This window comes from Narcine bancroftii, chromosome 1 (assembly GCF_036971445.1).
Source record: "Narcine bancroftii isolate sNarBan1 chromosome 1, sNarBan1.hap1, whole genome shotgun sequence".
Lineage (NCBI taxonomy): Eukaryota > Metazoa > Chordata > Chondrichthyes > Torpediniformes > Narcinidae > Narcine > Narcine bancroftii.
The window spans coordinates 420,371,279-420,389,337 of record NC_091469.1 but is presented as its reverse complement, the minus strand read 5'-3'; the positions used below and the strand labels follow the sequence as shown (position 1 = coordinate 420,389,337).

Below are 18,059 nucleotides of genomic sequence, written 5' to 3'. Positions count from 1 at the left end.
ACCCGTCTCTGACCATGATGCAGCCAGACATCTGAATAAATTTTCCAGGTTTCCATTATCATACCAAACCTCCTCCAATTCCTGAGGAAGTAAAGATGCTGATGTGCTTTCTTTATGATGCCATTTGTGTGTTAGATCCAAGAAAGATCCTCTGAGATAGTAACTCCCAAGAACTTAAATTCTCTGATCTCCCAATGGTCACTGAATTGAATACTTCTGGTTTTCCCTTCCTGAAGACCACAATCAGCTCCTTGGTTTTGGTGACAATGAGTGCGAGGTTGTTGTTGGTGTTCCATTGAGATAACTTTTCATTCTCCCTCCTGTTGCTGAGTCATCACCCCTTTTTATCAACCCACTACCATGGTATCATCAATGAATTTGTTGATGGTGTTGTTGTTGTACTGAGCCACACAGTCTTTGGTGTAAAATGAGTGGAGCAGGGGGTTAACAAAGCACCCCTATGGTGCTCCAATACTGATGGGATATTGTTGAAGAGATGTTCTTACCAGACCTCATTAATTGTGGTCTGGAGGTGAAGAAACCAAGGATCCAATTACAGAATTACAGAGTGGAGTGTTGAGACCCAGGTCTTGGAGTTTGCTGATCAATTTTGAGGGGACAATGGTTAAATGCTGAACTGTTTTGTTTTCTGAGATCTCTCCATATTCATCTGAAATTTTATTTTAATTTGCTTGAAAAGCTATTCTGATTTTTTTACTCCTACATTCAACAAGGTAACCTGAGACATAACAGTTTACGTTTCTTGAAACCTTTTAAAGCTGTTGTTTGATTTATTTCAGCTAACGTGGGGATTAGAAAGGGAAGCAGGGTGGTTAGTACTTTTCTGGAAATTGGGACTGAGAATATAGGATGGGATACTATAGGAAAGGTAAATCCTGTGAGTGCATGCAAGGTAAGAGACAAAAAGTTGAGGAAGATTGAAGATCAGGAGTAGGGAAAAGGAAAAACCAGAGGTTGTTTGGTGTGGACTTGGAAAAAAGAAAGAACCTACAAAAGGGCCGCACTCATGATAACAAATTAAAAGCCATGAATATTATTGGAGACAAGTGTGGAAGAGGCAGGGAAATGGGTTTAAGAAGAAATGTCACAGCAGAGAAAAGATGAGCTGTTTTGGCAGCTGGCAGTGGGGCCTGGTCATGCTTCATATGATCCTAGAAAGAATTCCAAAAGAAAGTTTCTGCCATACATGTTTAGCCAGGTGTGAGTCCATGGAGCTGAAGAAAGTGGTGGTAAGGGCCAGACCAAGGCAGAAAATCCGAGTGAAATGAGTAGTGATTTCTAATAAGAGCTAGAGCATCAATGATAGAGGTGAGGGTCTAGTTGGATGGAGCTGTTCTGCAGAAAAGTCATAGTTCATGGCTCACAACTAAATAATAGTGATTTTTAAGGTGCAATTAAATATTTTTAAAATGTAGTAAGATTCAAAGGGAAGTGAGGTGCCAATTTGTAAAAGGATGGGGTTGGTGCACCATTATTTTTAATATATGTACAAGAATGTGGGTGCGGATGGGAAGACAGTCATTTAGTGTCCATTTATAGTTTCCCTGATCTCATTACCCTTTGCTTTTGCTTCTTCCACTGTGCAAGTGCAAACTTGCCTGCAAATAGATGCTCTTTCCACCAATTTAATATATTTATTTCTGGTCTATCTCAATATTTTTTCTTCACCATCTCAAAATATATGGAGTTATGATCATTATTCTCCCTCATTGACACTCCATCCACTTGAGTTCTCTTAACGGAATAAAGATCGTTTGTGGCTGCCTAATTAACAACCTGATAACACCTTGAAGTTTATTCTTGGGGAAGGGCATAGATTGATTTGGGTACCTGAAATGAAAACTCTTACTTTTCTAGTTCAAAAGAAAATGGACGTAAACAGATCAGGAGTAAGCAATTCAGTAATTGGTTTGCCTGTGCTGAAGTGGAACAGCTGGGATCGAGGATGCTTTTTGTGGAGAACAAGTTCATTTGTGTTCGGCTGTGACTTTTTCTAATGTTAAAGAACTAAATTGGTTGAAGACTGATTTCTTTGATGTTGAGGGATCAAGAGTAACTTATCGAGCTGAAGTTGCTTCTGAAATTACATTTAGCAAAATCTCTGATGATCAAGTTATGAAATTAATATCCAATTTTTGGAATGTTGGCTCTCTAGCAATGGATTCTGCATTAGTGAAGGAAAAGATTGTTGCTTGTTGTGAAGTCACCCCTGTTCACTCCCCTATAATTTTGCTGAATCATTTTGGGAGATGTGTGAAACAGAGATGCATAAAATATTTACCAAAATGATTCCAGCGACGAGTGACTTTAGTTACATGGCTAGACTGGAGAAACTGAGTCTACTCTCTTGGGATGAAAAGTGGGTATGAGGAGACCTGATAGTGGTAACTAAAATCATGAAGCATATAGATAAATGGTTCTCAACCTTTTTCTTTCCATTCACATACCACTTTAAGTATTCCCAATGCCATAGGTGCTCTGTGATTGCTTAAGATAGTATGTGGGTGGAAAGAAAAAGTTTGAAAACCACTGTTTTAATCGTACCTAATTGACTCATTATGTGCACAGTTTTATAACTCCAAAGGAAATGGGCCAATGACAATTTTTCTCAAACAAAATATTTCAGTAACAATTAGGTCCCGACCAGTGATTCTCAACCTTCCCTTCCTAATCACATACTACCTTAAGTAATCCCTTTCTAATCCCAGAGCACCGATACTATAGGGGTTACTTAAAGTGGTATGTGAGTGGAAAGAAAAAGGTTGAGAACCACTGGAATAGATAGTGTAGGTAGAAGCTATTCCTATTGCCTGAGGGATCATGAACCAAGGACATAGAATAGGGTGTTTAACAAAAATGTCCTAAAATGACATGAGGAAAAGCCTTTCTATGCAATAAATAGTTTTCCCCTGCAATATACTAATGATATTCCAGGGATAACAGAGGAAACAAGGATAACAGAGGAAATTGTTCCAGTCTAAAAAGATTTTAATTAACATTTTGAAAAAAAGAATTTGCTGGAATAGGGGGAGAAGGTGGGGGAGCTAATCTAATTAGATTGTTCTTACATAGAACAGGTATAATCTTGATGGGCTAAATAGTCTACTTCTGTGCTAATTTCTCTGTGATGTCAATGAGTAGTAAATTGTAAACTTGTTAAATTTCCTTTGCCATTATTTAATTTATCTCAAATGTAATTTTCCCACTTTGCTGGTTTTGTTGAGGGTTTAAGTGGGTCAGTGGTTGAATTGGCCATAAAATATACCCAAGCATCACCTGTTCAGCACTCGGGTGTCTTGCACAATATCCTTATCGATTTGGGTCACTGCAGAGTCTATTTTGTTTGCATCCTTAATGACTTACTGTAATGGGCATTGCAAAGCAAGCTGAAATTGTTTGGCATTGAGTGGAACATAGACAGGCTTACTCTGTTTCTCCACCAGTCATAACTGCCACAGATGTTTGAATATGTTCAAGCTTTTCAGTTAAGGAGAAAGGAAGAACACTTCCAACACATTATCAGCTGGAAATTCTGGCAGTTACCACAGGATCCCACCACCAGATACATTATTCCTTCTCCACTCTCGGCCTTCTGCAGGGACTGCTCTCTCTGCTATTCCCTTGTACACTCATCCCTCCCCACCCATTGCACCCCCGGAACATTTCCATGTGCCCGCAGAAGGTGCAACACTTGTGCCCACACCTCCTACCTCACCAGAGTCCGGGACTCCAAACAGGCATTTCAAGTGAAGCAACACTTTACTTGTACATCCAGAGGACTTATTTACTACATCTGGTGCATCCTTTGTGGCATTCTCTGCATAGGAGAGACTGGTCACAGACTGGGAGATCGCTTTGCTCCATTCACAACCACAGTGACCTCCCAGTGGCCAATTATTTCAATTCCAAGTCAGACTCCCGTGCTCACATGTCTGTCCATGGCCTTGTGTACTCTCCCACCCTGACCTCCCACAGATTGGAGGAAGAACACCTTATTTTCTGTCTGGGCACTCTCCAGCCAGATGGCATCAACGTTGACTTTACTGCCTTCCACTAAACCTGTTCACCTTTTCTTTCTCCTCCCCCTTTCCCTGTCTTTCCAGTTTCTCCATCCACCCAGTCATCCCTCCTTCCCCCTCAGTGCTGCTGTCCCATTCCTCCTTTCTCCACCTCCTCTTCCTCCCCCCCCACCTCCTCCCCCTCTTTTGTTCAGACACTTGCCGGCATTTTCTCATACCTTGACGAAGGGCTTAAGCCTAAAACATTGATTATGTATCTTTACCTTTGCTACATAAAAGGGCCCTGTTTGACCTGCTGAGCATCTCCAGCATTTGTGTTTTTTTACTACAACCACAGTGTCGACATAATTTTCTGATTTACTTTCTTTCATCACCATCATGACATGTCTATCGTTCTTCTCATAAGGGCCAAGCAACCTAATGTTCTTCCTTTGAAAAGGGCAGTGCTGCTTCTGGACATGTGTGCGATGCTGAACAATTGGGCAAATTGGCCACCAGCCCATAAGGTGGGGTGAATGCAGTTGGCGTCACTGCGTCCAAATTCTATACTCGGTGTTATATCTAATACTGCGACCAAATTCTATACTCGGTGTTATATCTAATACTGCGACCAAATTCTATACTCGGTGTTATATCTAATACTGCGACCAAATTCTATACTCGGTGGTATATCTAATACTGCGACCAAATTCTATACTCGGTGTTATATCTAATACTGCGACCAAATTCTATACTCAGTGTTATATCTAATACTGCGACCAAATTCTATACTCGGTGTTATATCTAATACTGCGACCAAATTCTATTCTCGGTGTTATATCTAATACTGCGACCAAATTCTATTCTCGGTGTTATATCTAATACTGCGACCAAATTCTATACTTGGTGTTATATCTAATACTGCGACCAAATTCTATACTCAGTGTTGGTTCCTCAATGTGGTTATCCAACTGCACGAAAACCAACAAGGTCTACTTCCTCAGGAGCTAGTGGAGTTGTTCAAGTGAACCAGTATGGATTTGAAGGGCTGACATGGCCTGTTTCCGTGCTGTAAACGGTTACATGGTTATATGGTTATATCTAATACTGCGACCAAATTCTATACTCGATGTTATATCTGACAGATGACTCAAAGAAGCAACAGATTACGGTTTGCTTGGTTACCAGAGAGAGTTCTTATGAATATGTATACAAAAAAACAGGGATAATGTATTGAACAGTACCTCTTAAAATACAAATTTATGATAAATCACAACAGTAATATGTTTTGCTATATAGGCAATGTGTTCCTGGAAACCTCCGTTTCATGAAAAATTTGTTGCAGAATGCAATTGTGGTAGTATATATAGGAGTGTTTTGTCACAAGAAAGAGAGAAAGGAGGCACCAGGATGGATTTCACTGAAACAATTTTTTCAGTTCATGGAGCTTCATAAAAGAAGGCACTAGTGTACATTATTTTCTTTAGAAGGCACATTTATTTACTCAGAAAATTCGCACTGTGTAGAGCGCGTCTAAAGAACCAAAGACTTGTTGATCCAAACCAAGGCTTTTATTAACTAAAAGACTGGAGCATATCACAAATAGGTCAACCAGTCCAGAATGACCTGGTCTGGCTTGGAGCAATCCTTTAAGACCTGCCAGTAGGTGTGGCTACACTCTCAGCCAATCACAGTCATCCTACACTACTATCTGTACCTATGTGCATATACACATTGGTGATAGAATCTGTACTATCACACACTAACTATAGAAATTGCTTACAAATTTTAGGTCATGGCTCTGTCTTTACTTAAGATGGCGAATGTCAGCAATGCAATTTTTTTCATAAATTATTTTTGGCGTTAACTGAAAAATCATTAAGAGGAAAATATTTTTTCATTATTCAATTAAAATGAATTACCTGGAATTTTCTTGCACTACTTAGCACGATTGAATTAACACAAACTTTGCATAATCCAACAGAGGTTTCCAACAGAGGATCATCTCATGATTCATAGCCATAAACATGAAATGACTTTGAAGTTTCCAGCAATTAAAACAGATAATATTTTATCAGGTAAGAGAATATTACCCAATAATCAGAATTACAGAGTGGAAAAAGGGGAAAACTGTTTTGTTCCTTGATGTGTATGCTTTACAATCTTTGCAAAAAAAAAACTATGCTTTCAAATATTTACTTTAAATAGCATAATGATAAAATGCACAAAAAATGGGATGTGTGGAGCCAGAAAATAATCACTATTTATAGTAATGAACTGCAAAATTGCATTATAAGGTTGAAATATTCTGAATAGTCATCAAAACCCTATCAAGACTATCTGTGCCCTTGTACAATACAATTAATGTTAGATATCAAATGGCACAATATAATTTTTTTACACCATTATATTATACTCCATATAAATTACATGGACTTAATTCAAATTGTTAGGACAAATGTTTCAGATGTAATAAAGAAACAGGAACCTTATTACATGCAGTTTGGTTTTGTGAAAAAGTGGGAAAATTTTGGGAAGAATTGAATATATTATTGGGACAAGTTATGAAGATACAGATACCAAAAGATCCCAGACTATTTTTGCTTGGTGATTTATATGACATTGGTACTAAATTGAAGTTAGAAAAATATCAATGAAAAATTTTGAGTGTAGCAAAAGTGGTGGCACGGAAATGTATGGAAGTTAGATAATTTTGTAAGGTTGGATTGATGGCATATGGAAAAGATTACTTGTAATTTAAGGAATCAATCTGAAATTTTTTTATGATTTGGAAAGCATATATTGTAGCAGCTGTGTAGCGGGCCGAGCGGGCGCTCAGTGCGATAATGCGAACTGCCACCGTCAGTGCAGTGCGTGGACTTACCTAAGGGCTGGCATGCTAGCGGTACTGAATGCTGAGGGACGGTACGTTGATCAGTTGGGTCCCCTGCTGAAAGGCACGGGATGTCAACAAGTCTCAATTTAAACCTGCTTGTCCCATGGACCAGCGGGCGTCCCTAAACAAGGTCCCACCTTGTCCCATGGAGCCCAGGACAGGCAGGGAATAAAAACCGCTTGTAAAGCTTCAATAAACCAGTCTTGAGTTAACTACTCTGGCGTGTGTTTGTATTTCTTTAGTAGCTCTACCATAGTAGCTGCTACAATAGGTGACCCTGACTGCAAGATTCAACTGAAACTTGAATCTCCAGTCATAATGGATACAGCGACAGCAGCAGCTGCAGCCGCCGCCACAGTGGCAGTTGATGCAGTTGGACTTAATTTGCCCCCTTTTTGTACACATCAACCTTAGGTTTGGCTTATTCAGGCTTAAACCCAGTTTAGTCTTCGGGGCATAACGGCGGAGGACACAGAGTTCTGGCATGTCGTAGGTGTGTTGGACACCGCTACTGCATCTCAAGTTAGTGAATTTATTGCCAATCCTCTGGTGGAGAACCAGTATACCAGGTTCCGCCAGTTTCTTCAGGATACTTTGGAATTGACAAGGCAGAAGCGCGGCATGCGGCTTTTGAACATGGAAGGCCTGGGTGACAGGAATCTATCAGACCTAATGAATGAGATGCTTGCATTGGCAGATGGTCATTCTCATTGGCTGCTTTTTGAAACCTTATTCCTATCAAAGCTGCCAGCTCGTGTTGCCATACCCATTGCTAACAAGGATTTCCGCCGTCCCCATGACATAGCACGGGAGACTGACAGGCTCTATCGTACTCCTACAAAAGAGTCTGTTTTGGCAGCAGGTTCATCTCCTGCATCCTTAGAGCCTCTTGTATCTGCAGTCCAATCAAAGAAGGAGGAACGTGCTGATGTATGTCAGGAGTAGTGTTTTTACCATCGCCGTTGGGGAAAAATCCCCATAAATGCATCCAACCATATACCTATTACAGGAAAAAAGGTGGGGAGTGAAAGAGCCGACTGCCAGTAGTGGCCTTGGCAGCTGGTGCAAACATGGGCCTATTGTATCTTCAAGACGATGCGGGTAAGCGCAAGTTTCTTGTAGACACAGGTGCTGAGCTTGGTTTATTCCCGCCGACCTATTTTGAAAGGATGCATAAACAACAACACCTGGCTTTTCGAGCGGCGAATGGAACTACCATTCCCAGCCTTGGCATGCGACGGATCACAATTGGAATAGGTGGGACCACATTCCATTGGAATTGCGTCTTAGCTTCTGTTGCTCAACCTATTTTGGGTACAGACTTTTTACGATCCCATGACTTACTGGTAGACATGAAATGGAGGAAATTGGTTCATACCACCACCTTTCAGACATACCCACTGGCATGCATCAAAGGGAGAGTTTCCCAGCTTGGGGTGCATACACTGCACAAGGATGCCTATGCTGCCCTGCTCAAAGAATTTCCCCGTATTCTCACTCCTAATTTCAATGCCTCGAAAATAGTCCATGGTGTGTCTCATTACATGGACACTTCAGGTCCACAGATTCATGCCAAGGCTCGTCGTCTTGCACCTGATAAACTGCTTCAAGCAAAAGCAGAGCTACGCCAATGGAAGAGCTGGGTATCATTCAACGCTCCAACAGTCCAACAGTACCATTGCACATGGTACCCAAGAAGACAGGTGGGTGGAGACCCTGCGGCAATTACCGTAGGCTTAATGATGTCACTACACCCGACAGGTACCCAATTCCTCATACTAGATTTCACCACCCATCTACATCATTGCCACTTATTCTCCAAGGTTGGTCTGGTAAAGGGATATCATCAGATACCAATTCGTGAGGATGATGTTCCCAAAATGGCAATTATTACCCCGTTCGGACATCTTGAATTTCTTAGAATGCCGTTTGGATTAAAGAACACTGCACAAACTTTCCAGCGGCTTATGGATGTTCTAGGTAGGGATTTGGACTTTGCATACATTACTTGGACGACATCCTTGTAGCAAGTCGAAATGAGCAAGATCACTGCCTGCATTTGCGCCACCTTTTCCAACAGCTCCAAGACTTTGTTCAAACAATTAACCCCAACAAATGTCAATTTGGCAGATCAACCATGGAGTTGTTAGGGCACAAAATCACAGCAGATGGCATATTTCCGTTATCAAACAAGGTAGACGCAGTCTGTACCTTTTCTAAACCTACCACCGTCTGGCATGAGACCATGGACCGATGTCACAAGGGAATGGGGTGTGGAATTCTAATGTATAGCCAATGGGCAATTCCTGCTATTTCAGAGGACAGAGCTGAGATGCTCAACGAAATGATTTCCCAGTCTGCTTCCAGTCTCTCTGATGTAGGGGAGACCACAAAGTGAAACTTTGTTTCACTGAGGCAGAATCCAACTGAAATATTGGCCTTGATGCTACAAGTTGTTTGACTAGGTCAGAAATTTCTCCCACCCACTTTGATAACACAGGACTGATCTGCCCAGTCACATGGATCATCAGGTAAAGTTTGGAAAGAAGATTCCCTTTGATCTAGCAGCAGTATGAATCATGGATCTTGCATTGTAGAAGTTGGATGGTTTTCTGTTTGCTTTCACTCCCATTCACAACTTGTTTCACACACCACTGTCCAATTCTGTGCCATAAAACGATCAGCCCTCACGATTTACTGACTTTTATTGACCTCTCGTCAGTGCTCGAAATGGTGCCTGTGCTGCAGTGCTGCAAGTCAAACAGATGATTGGCTGCACATGTGCAGATGGGATCTCATATTAGCGAACCAACGAGCATTACAAAAAATAATTGCAATAAAGTGGACCAAACGTGACTGTTGGCATTTCCCTTCCAGAGTGGCAGCAAGTTTGGGATTTTGGTGCATGCAGAAATCTTGAACTTTGCTGACACCCACTCTTTATTGTATTTCTGAATGCACATGGGGACAGGACAACCCATCTCCAGTAGTGGAGTGTGAAATACGCTTTTCTCCACAACTTAGGAAGAAGATCCACTTGAACAATCTGCACTTGGTCCGCCAGGCATGAAGAAGTGAATCAGTGCTTTTAGAATGTAATCATATTTGACTTGACTATCTTGATGAGTGCACGTTGTCATGGTGTCTTGGTGTGAAAGATTAGAATGGAAAGAAATTGCACAAACAAGAAAATATCATGTTGGTATTTTAACTTGCACTTGGCCCCAATATTCCCATGAAGGATCCTGGGATGTTTCATGGTGTTGGATGGGGTACAGAAGCATTCTGGAAGAGTTTGTGCTAATTATTTTCTTTTCCTGCTTGGATTGACAACATGAAATGTTGACAGCTCGTTAAGGCAGGCGTCAAAAGATTTTTTCAAATATTTAATGAGCCAATATTGTTTTCACCCCCTCACATGAACTGACTTGTGAGGAGTTTATGAGTCACCTGCTTGTCACTGAGGATTGGACAGATTTCTCCAGAGGTTCCTGTAGTGGACTTGCATCCCTAGCCGTAGCAAAAAAATGTATTATGTCAACCTGGAAATTGGAAGATAATTTGAAAATACAACAATGGTATATAGAAATTAATAAATGTATTCCATTAGAAAAAATAACATATAGTTTAAGAAATAATATTGAAATATTCGAACAAGTATGGGAGCCTTACATTAAATACCACAGCGAAAACCTACCGGGGACAAACATTACCTAAGTTGATGGAAGGAGAAGGAAAGAAAAGAATGGACTCAGTAGAATTTCTGGTGTATTTTTGTTGAATGACAACATTGTCTGACTGGTTTAATGCAACCTAGATTGTATACCTAAACTGGATGAGGGGGGGGGGGGTGGGGGGGTGGCTTGGGAGGAGGGAGGGGGGGGAGAAAAAGTCACTGTATATGTGTGAAAAAGAAAAAGTGTATATCATGGCTAATGTGATTTAGGGTGTGAAAAAAAAATTAAAAAAAAAGAAAAAAAAAGAAATTCAAACTTCATCAGCAAGAGCAGGAGGTTCTCTGCTTATCAGAACTTTTGTTTATCTTCAGCAGCCTGTTGTTAGTATCCATAAAATTAAACAAAACCTTCTGTAAAGCACATGTTAATCAATTTTTGCCATTCTTTCTAGTTTAAAACACCAAAGTTTAGTTGGAAAAAATAATTTCCTTTTGTTTTGGATAAGCAGGCTTGTAGAGCAAGGAACTGGAAAATGTTGGTTGGCAATGGTAACAATGGAAAGTAACCTATATTTGGTATTATTTCACAAGAATTGAGCTAATGATCTAACACATTCCTTTGTAGATCAGACCCCAACCCCTACTCGGTTTCTGAAGAATTGTGAAGAAGTTGGACTCTTTAATGAACTTGCATGTTCTTTAGAGCAAGAATTTAGGAAAGCGCAGGAAGAGGAAGACAATAAAAGGGTATGTGAATACTATTAAATTTAGAGTGCATTTTTCCTGTCTAGATTGACATGTACAATTGTGGAATGTTGGGTTAAAATTCAATATTGGTTTCCAGGGTGAGTTTGTTCATGCTATGATTAATAACCTTAAATGTATGTAATAGTCATTTGCTAGCATTTTCTCAAATTAAGAAATAAATCCATAAATACAGGTATATGGTATGGGATCATCCCTGAAAACCTCTTGGTTCATTGACCAGCAGGTTAATTCCATTTCAAAAAGACAAATTAAAGGTCTGTCTTTCTTTTCAAAGTGCCTGATCAGAAGTTAACTACAGTGTGATTCCATTTGAAATAAAATATATCCAACCGTGACAAACATTTTGAAATCTTATTTCAGGCATTATTATTTCCTTGCTTTCAATGTTGCAGAAGGAAAGAATTGCTAAGATTGCTATGAAGGAAACTCATCCTGGACAATATGAAAGTTCTTTGTGATACCTAATTTGAATCTAACTGACAATTAATGATCTGGTTTAAATTACCGTTAACATGTTTCTACCAGGTCAGCTCAGAATATGGGGTGTTGACATGGTTATTTCTCATCATTTTTCCCCTCAGCAGCATTCATATGTTGAAGTACTGTGTTCTTTTGTGGTCCATATGTAGATTAATAACATACAAGGAAATAACAGGAATAGAAAGACAGATCATGCTGTTTGCAATCTTGACTCATGTGGTGGCACCAGTATTTAGAGTTGCAGTCATACAGCACAGCGATAGGACTTTTGGCTCACTATGCCCACGTCAACCATTGTATTTATCTGTACAGGTCCTATTTAAACTGCAGAGTCCCAAGGAAATGGAAAAGCTCAGGAAAAGGGAGAATTTTGGTAGGATCTCAGCTTGTCAGTGTTCAGATTGGCTGCCTCTCTGATTGCTGATAGGAAAGACCAGAAAAGGTTCCAATGATCCAGGAATTTGAAACTCTGTCCCCTGCACTATCTAGTTGTCTGGACTATCTTCTTATTCTGACTTTCCCTAACTCGTAGCACTGGGAGTAATCTAGAGCTTACCATCTTGGAGGTCCTGATCTTCAGCTTCTTTCCTAACTCCATAAACTTGCTTTGCAGGACTTCTACCCCACTCCTGCTAATGTTGTTGGAACCATTATGTACCATGCTCACTCTGCACCTACTCAGATACATCGTGGAGTCTCTTTTGTGGCCACAGAATTTCTTATCTGTTTCTCTTACTATTGAATCACCAATGACTATCACTTTACTTGACTTCATCCTTCCCTTCTGAGGTTTAGAGCCAACCATGGTGCTATTGGTTTGGCTGCTACCTGGCTCAGTTGGATCATCCCCTCAGCAGTCTCCAAAGGGTTACACTTGTTTCTGAGGGGAATGGCCACAGGGGTACCATGCACTTTCTGCCTATTGCCTTTCCTTCTCCTGAATGTCACCTGGCTAGCTTCCTCCTGCCTCCTAGGTGTAAATGTAGTCCTGTAACTACTGTCTATTACCCCCATCAGTGTCCCAAATAATCAAGAGTTCATCCAACTCCAGCTGCAATTCCCTGATTGGGCGGTAAGGAGATGCATTTGGGCACACTTCTTGCAGATGAAGTCATCAGGGATTCTATATTGTTTGTCATGACTATTCACATTCTGCAAGAGGAGTATGTCCCTGCCCTGGCTGCTATTCCCACTGTCTATTAAAAGAAGAAAGAGTTAGAAAAACCTGTCCTTTCCATGCCTTAACTCTTGGATCTCCATCTCAGCTGATGCTTACCAAAGCTCTAAATTCTCACTTCTACACTGGGCCACTCACATACTGGCCATTCCAAAATGGATGATCCACTTGAGCTTCCCTTCCTCTTATTGGCTATAGCTAATTAGCCAATGGAAACATTTAAACAAGCACCTACAGAACATCTCCCACTGGTTTTTAACTGCATCTCCTCCAGTTGACTATCATGCTCTTGCTGTCCATAGCCTAATGCGCTGCTAGGTTCAAGCCACATGCAAATTGTTGGAACAGTACCCTGTATTCTGTCTTGGTTGTCTCCAACCAGATGACATCAATATCGACCTTCAATTTCTGGCAGTCCCATTGCCCTTTTTTTTCAATTCCCCTACCCCCTGGATTCCTCCATTCTTTCTTCCTTTCTCTTCTCATTCTCTATCCTCTCACCCACTGTCCCTACTTGCCTGTCACCCATACTTTGCTTCCTCCAGCCCCTCCCCCATTTCTCTGCCTTCTTCCTATTAGTGCATCTATCTCAGCTCTCTGCCCTTCTCCCATCACCTCTTAGCATCTTTCTTTTCTTTCCCCTTCCATTTATATTCACCGGCCTGCCTGTGCTCCTCCTTCGCACCCCCCCCCAGCCTTCCGTAGGAACCGCCCCCTCCGTGACTCCCGTGTGCACTTCCCTCCCCACCCATTGCCCCCACCCCCCCCCCCCCCGGTACTTTCCACTGTGGTTGTAGGAGGTGTAATACCTGCATCCACACCTCCTCCCTCACCATGGTTGAGGTCCCAAACAGACCTTTCAGGTGAATCAACACTTCACCTGTACGTCCAAAGAACTCATTTCCCCCCACACCTTGATGACGGGCTCCAGCTCAAATCATTGGTGCTGTATCTTCACCTTTGCTACATAAAGGCACTGTTTGACCTGCTGAGTTTCTCCAGCATTTTGCATGTTGTATTCATTTTTTAGGTTTCTTTAACAGCAGCTGTCCTTTGACACTTGAGTAATGAATGAAAGCAGCAGGAGAAAGCAGAAAACAAGCTGAAGGTAGATACAGATCATGACTCACCACTCAGTCTTCAGACTTACTGATTATTATAATGGTCTGCATTTATCAAACTCATTGAAGATACACATTTGTAATGAACTGCTCATCCATTCAACTCATATAAGATGGGATCATCTAAATGTCTCTGGCCTCTTCTCTGTCGGAAGAAGCTGGTGGTCTTGGTACAAAGCTTTCACCTTCTCCAGTCTTAAAAATTCAGGGTTTAGAAATTCATCAGGCAGCATAATTGAAATTCAATTTGCTGAACCGAATTACAATGTGTAAACAGATGCTCAGCTCAAGGGCCTATGTTTTACCTCCGTCACTTTTTTTTTACCATTTAGATATTTAGACATATATTGGCTTAAATATCAAAATGGTTAAAAAAGAAGTGATGATTATTATTATAATTTCAACTGTTCACTTTTATTTTTTAAAAATTCTACATCTTTCATGTTTCTTTATCTTCGCATTTCAAAATCATATTTTTGTTTTTCTGCCATGCATTGAGATAAATGTTTATTGTGATTTAGCTCCATATACTCTTGCATGTCCCATATCCCTTAATTAATATAATTAAAATGTTCTAAAGTTAACATTTAGCCCAGTATAAATTACTGTTTGTGGAAGAACCACCAAACACAAGCATTAGTTTCTTTGTGTTTTGCAGGCTGCAGCTGGATTAAATGTTTCCAGTCTAGCTGAAGTACAGAGCAAAGAGGCATCGATTACTGACAGAACAGCTCAAATATCAACTTTATCCCGGATAGTATCTGCAACTCGACCTGAGAAGGTAAACAGTGGAACAGATCAGGTTATCAACTGAGGTATCGAGCGTCTAGTTTTCACTTTACACTGAACTGAACATTAAATATCCTGAAGGATGCCTGCTGCACCACAAAAATCAAAAAGAAATTCTCCATTGGTCACTACATAGTGTCTGTTTCAATGGTTTTATAAATATATAATGAGCTAAATGCAGCATTTGGATAAAGCTTTAGTGGATTAATGGCTAAAGCTTACCTTTGCTTGAAGATAAAAAGCAAAAGCAAAGCATGTAAGAAAAAGGCAGCAGCTCAATCTGTATCCATTGAGAATAAAGTTGTCATGTATCCCTCATCAGAAGTGAATGTAGAAAATACCTGTTTTAGAAGGGATGGGAAAAGAAGTGGGGAGAATAGAGAAGTAGAGTAACAGATTCACTTTATATTTTGCTCATATTCTCTCATACATTTCTTTGACTAACCCTTACTTCTCTTTTTTGTTGTACTAGCAGTTTTTAATATCTCCACATCTGCACTGTTGCAGATATAAATAGTAAGGGATAGACCTTGTTGTAGTAAAAAATGGCAGTTGTTTTACATTTCTCCTGAATTTTATTTCCGATAAGATGAATGGTCCTTGTTGGTTCTGTAACTACATGGCTTGTGCCAACTCTAGACAAGCCTACTGGTAGAAGGAAATGAGTGAAACTAGGCACTTCCCACATTCACCTGGGTTGGGGGTGGGGGGGGGGCGGTGCATGACAGAGAGTTGCAACAGCAGAACCTGACCAGTGGCTATCATTCAAGACCAAGTTGTTGTTGTTTCAAGTGATCTTTAAAGGGAACTTTTCCCCCATTTAGAAATATTTTGAGGTCTTCAGTGATTCCACTGGCATTCATCATCAACGTGTTAGCAGTCAAACCTGACAGCCTGAATTCTGAAATTCTGACAGCATCTGTGAAGGAGGCTCCGAATAAACTCCCACTCTGCACTTCCCAAAACCCGGCAGGCATTCAACGGGACAACATGGATTTTTTAAAATTTAAAATCATGGGAATTGGCTGGCATTATTGTTTTATATTGAAGATTTCTCTGTAGATAATTCTGAAATTTAGTGGCACGTTAGAACAATCCGATAAAATTCCTGGATAGTTTGCTGAGTCCAACAGGTGACCACTTTGGAAACTCAACTCCAACCCACCCATTAGGATTAGGTTTGGCATTAGGATGAGGCAAATGGATACAGTAGGTACAGTGTAGGGAAGAATGAGAAGAGCTGAATCCTGGTAATGATGTAATGAAATCCTGATGTTGAGCCACAGAGCATTATTCAGGAGCCATTGTTTCTCAATCAACCGCTGAATTCAGGGAAATTAAAAAGAAACTTGTTTCATTTTCTGGTACATTGATGATTGTATTGGTGTATCTTGTAGTTATAAAGAAATTATTTGGACAGGGACATACAGCACGGTAACAGGTCTTTTTGGCCCACAAGCCTGTGCCACCCAATTACACCCAATTGACCCTCAACCCCGGTACATTTTTGAAGGGTGAGAGGAATCCCATGCAGACAAAAGAGGACATACAAACTCTTTACAGACAGTGCTGGATTCAAAGCCCATTCGCTGGTGCTGTAATAGCATTGCACTAACTGCTACGTTCACCGTGCCAACCAATTATATTTTATTTGCTGCCAATATCCATCCAGCTCTCACTATCATATTGTCTGTATTTAACTTTCATTCTCTTTCTTGACATTTTCCATATTGAAAGATAACTTAGTGACCAAAAATGCATTGTAAGCCCACAAACTCTCACAGCTATCTTAATTATACCTCCTCTCAACCTGCTTTCTGTAAGGGCTTCATTCTGTTCTCTTCGTTTTTCCATTTTGTAAGTGCTCTGACAATGCAACTTTCTACACTGATCCCTTTAAGTTGTCTTCCTCTTTCCTTAAACATGCTTTCCCTCTACCACGGTTGGCAGAGCACTCAACAGTCTTTCCTTTATGTTCTGCACTTCTGCTTTCACACTGTCTCCTCCAGAGCAATGATTGGGTTCATTTGGTCTCACTGTTACCAGCCATCACAGTCAGTGGATCATCATCCATAATTTCCTGATCATTGATAGGATTCCACCATTAGACATATCTTCCCCACCCTTCCCCTTTCAATATACTGGAGACCATTCTTTCTGTGACTCCCTGGCTTGCTCTCCCACCTCCACCAAGATCTCCACTAACCACCTTTCTTTATGTAGCTCTTCTTCATGTAATTGTGGGAAACGTTGCCAACTTCCTCTACCATGATCATTCAGGAATCCAAACCATCCTTCCAGGTTAAGTAACCATTTATTTGCATTTTTTTCTTGTTTAATGTATTGCATGCGGTGGCCCCTATTTTGAAGAAACCTAACACAGAAAAGGTGCCTGCTTTGCAGATCACCACCATTCAGCAAGGATTAACTTTCTATTGCCTATCATTTTAATTCTCCAGTCTCTGTCTTTGACTTCCAGTATGGGTGGGCCGGTCAGTGTAGCAATTAGTGCAATGCTAATACAGCACTAGGTTCAAATCTGATGCTGTCTGTAAAGACTTTGTACGTTCTCCCCATGAGCTGCATGGATTTTCCCTGGTTTCTCTGCATCCACCCCCCTCTAAAATTGTACGGGGTTGGTAGGTGTAATTGGGAAGCATTGGTATCAATGGCTGGAATTGTTTTCTACCATGTTGTAAAGTTAAATTAGACATTTTTTTAAAAAATTACCTCAATGAGGCTTCATAAAAGCATGAAGAACAGTGCTTCATTTTCTATCTGGGTGTATTGCAGAATTGAATATTGTATATAAAAATTTCACATAGTTATTGGCTGGTTTTCTCTCCCATTGATATAACTCAATTTTTCTGTTTATTGTATAATTGTTATCATGGTAATTTTGGCCTGCACTCTATTAGAAACGTTCCCTCTGATCATTCCATCCTCCCTACCTTTGCAATATAAAATATTTTTGCATTCTCACTTTTCTAGTTCTGTTGAAGTGTCCTTGATCTGATCGGAAACTGACTGCTTCTCTCCCCATCACTTATATACTTGCAGCAATTTCTGTTTTTGTTAAGAATACCTTTAGCTTATTTGGCATTGTCACGGGTTTGCTTTTTCTGCAACATTA

General features: G+C 40.5%; 1 protein-coding gene and 1 long non-coding RNA gene across 4 annotated transcripts in view; one reads left to right on the top strand and one right to left on the bottom strand.

Annotated features, from left to right (window-relative positions):
• The window catches only part of LOC138751598 (cyclic AMP-responsive element-binding protein 5-like), a 422,160-nt gene that overhangs the window by 88,105 nt on the left and 315,996 nt on the right, over window positions 1–18,059 (top strand). For both annotated transcript variants that reach the window (XM_069914109.1, XM_069914110.1), the window contains exons 5-7: window positions 6,004–6,097; window positions 11,217–11,338; window positions 14,796–14,918. In XM_069914109.1, the coding sequence (XP_069770210.1) occupies window positions 6,004–6,097; window positions 11,217–11,338; window positions 14,796–14,918 (339 nt within the window). The remainder of the gene's footprint in view (window positions 1–6,003; window positions 6,098–11,216; window positions 11,339–14,795; window positions 14,919–18,059) is intronic.
• LOC138751602 (uncharacterized) overlaps window positions 1–18,059 on the bottom strand; it is a 62,587-nt gene that overhangs the window by 3,778 nt on the left and 40,750 nt on the right. The window lies entirely within an intron of this gene.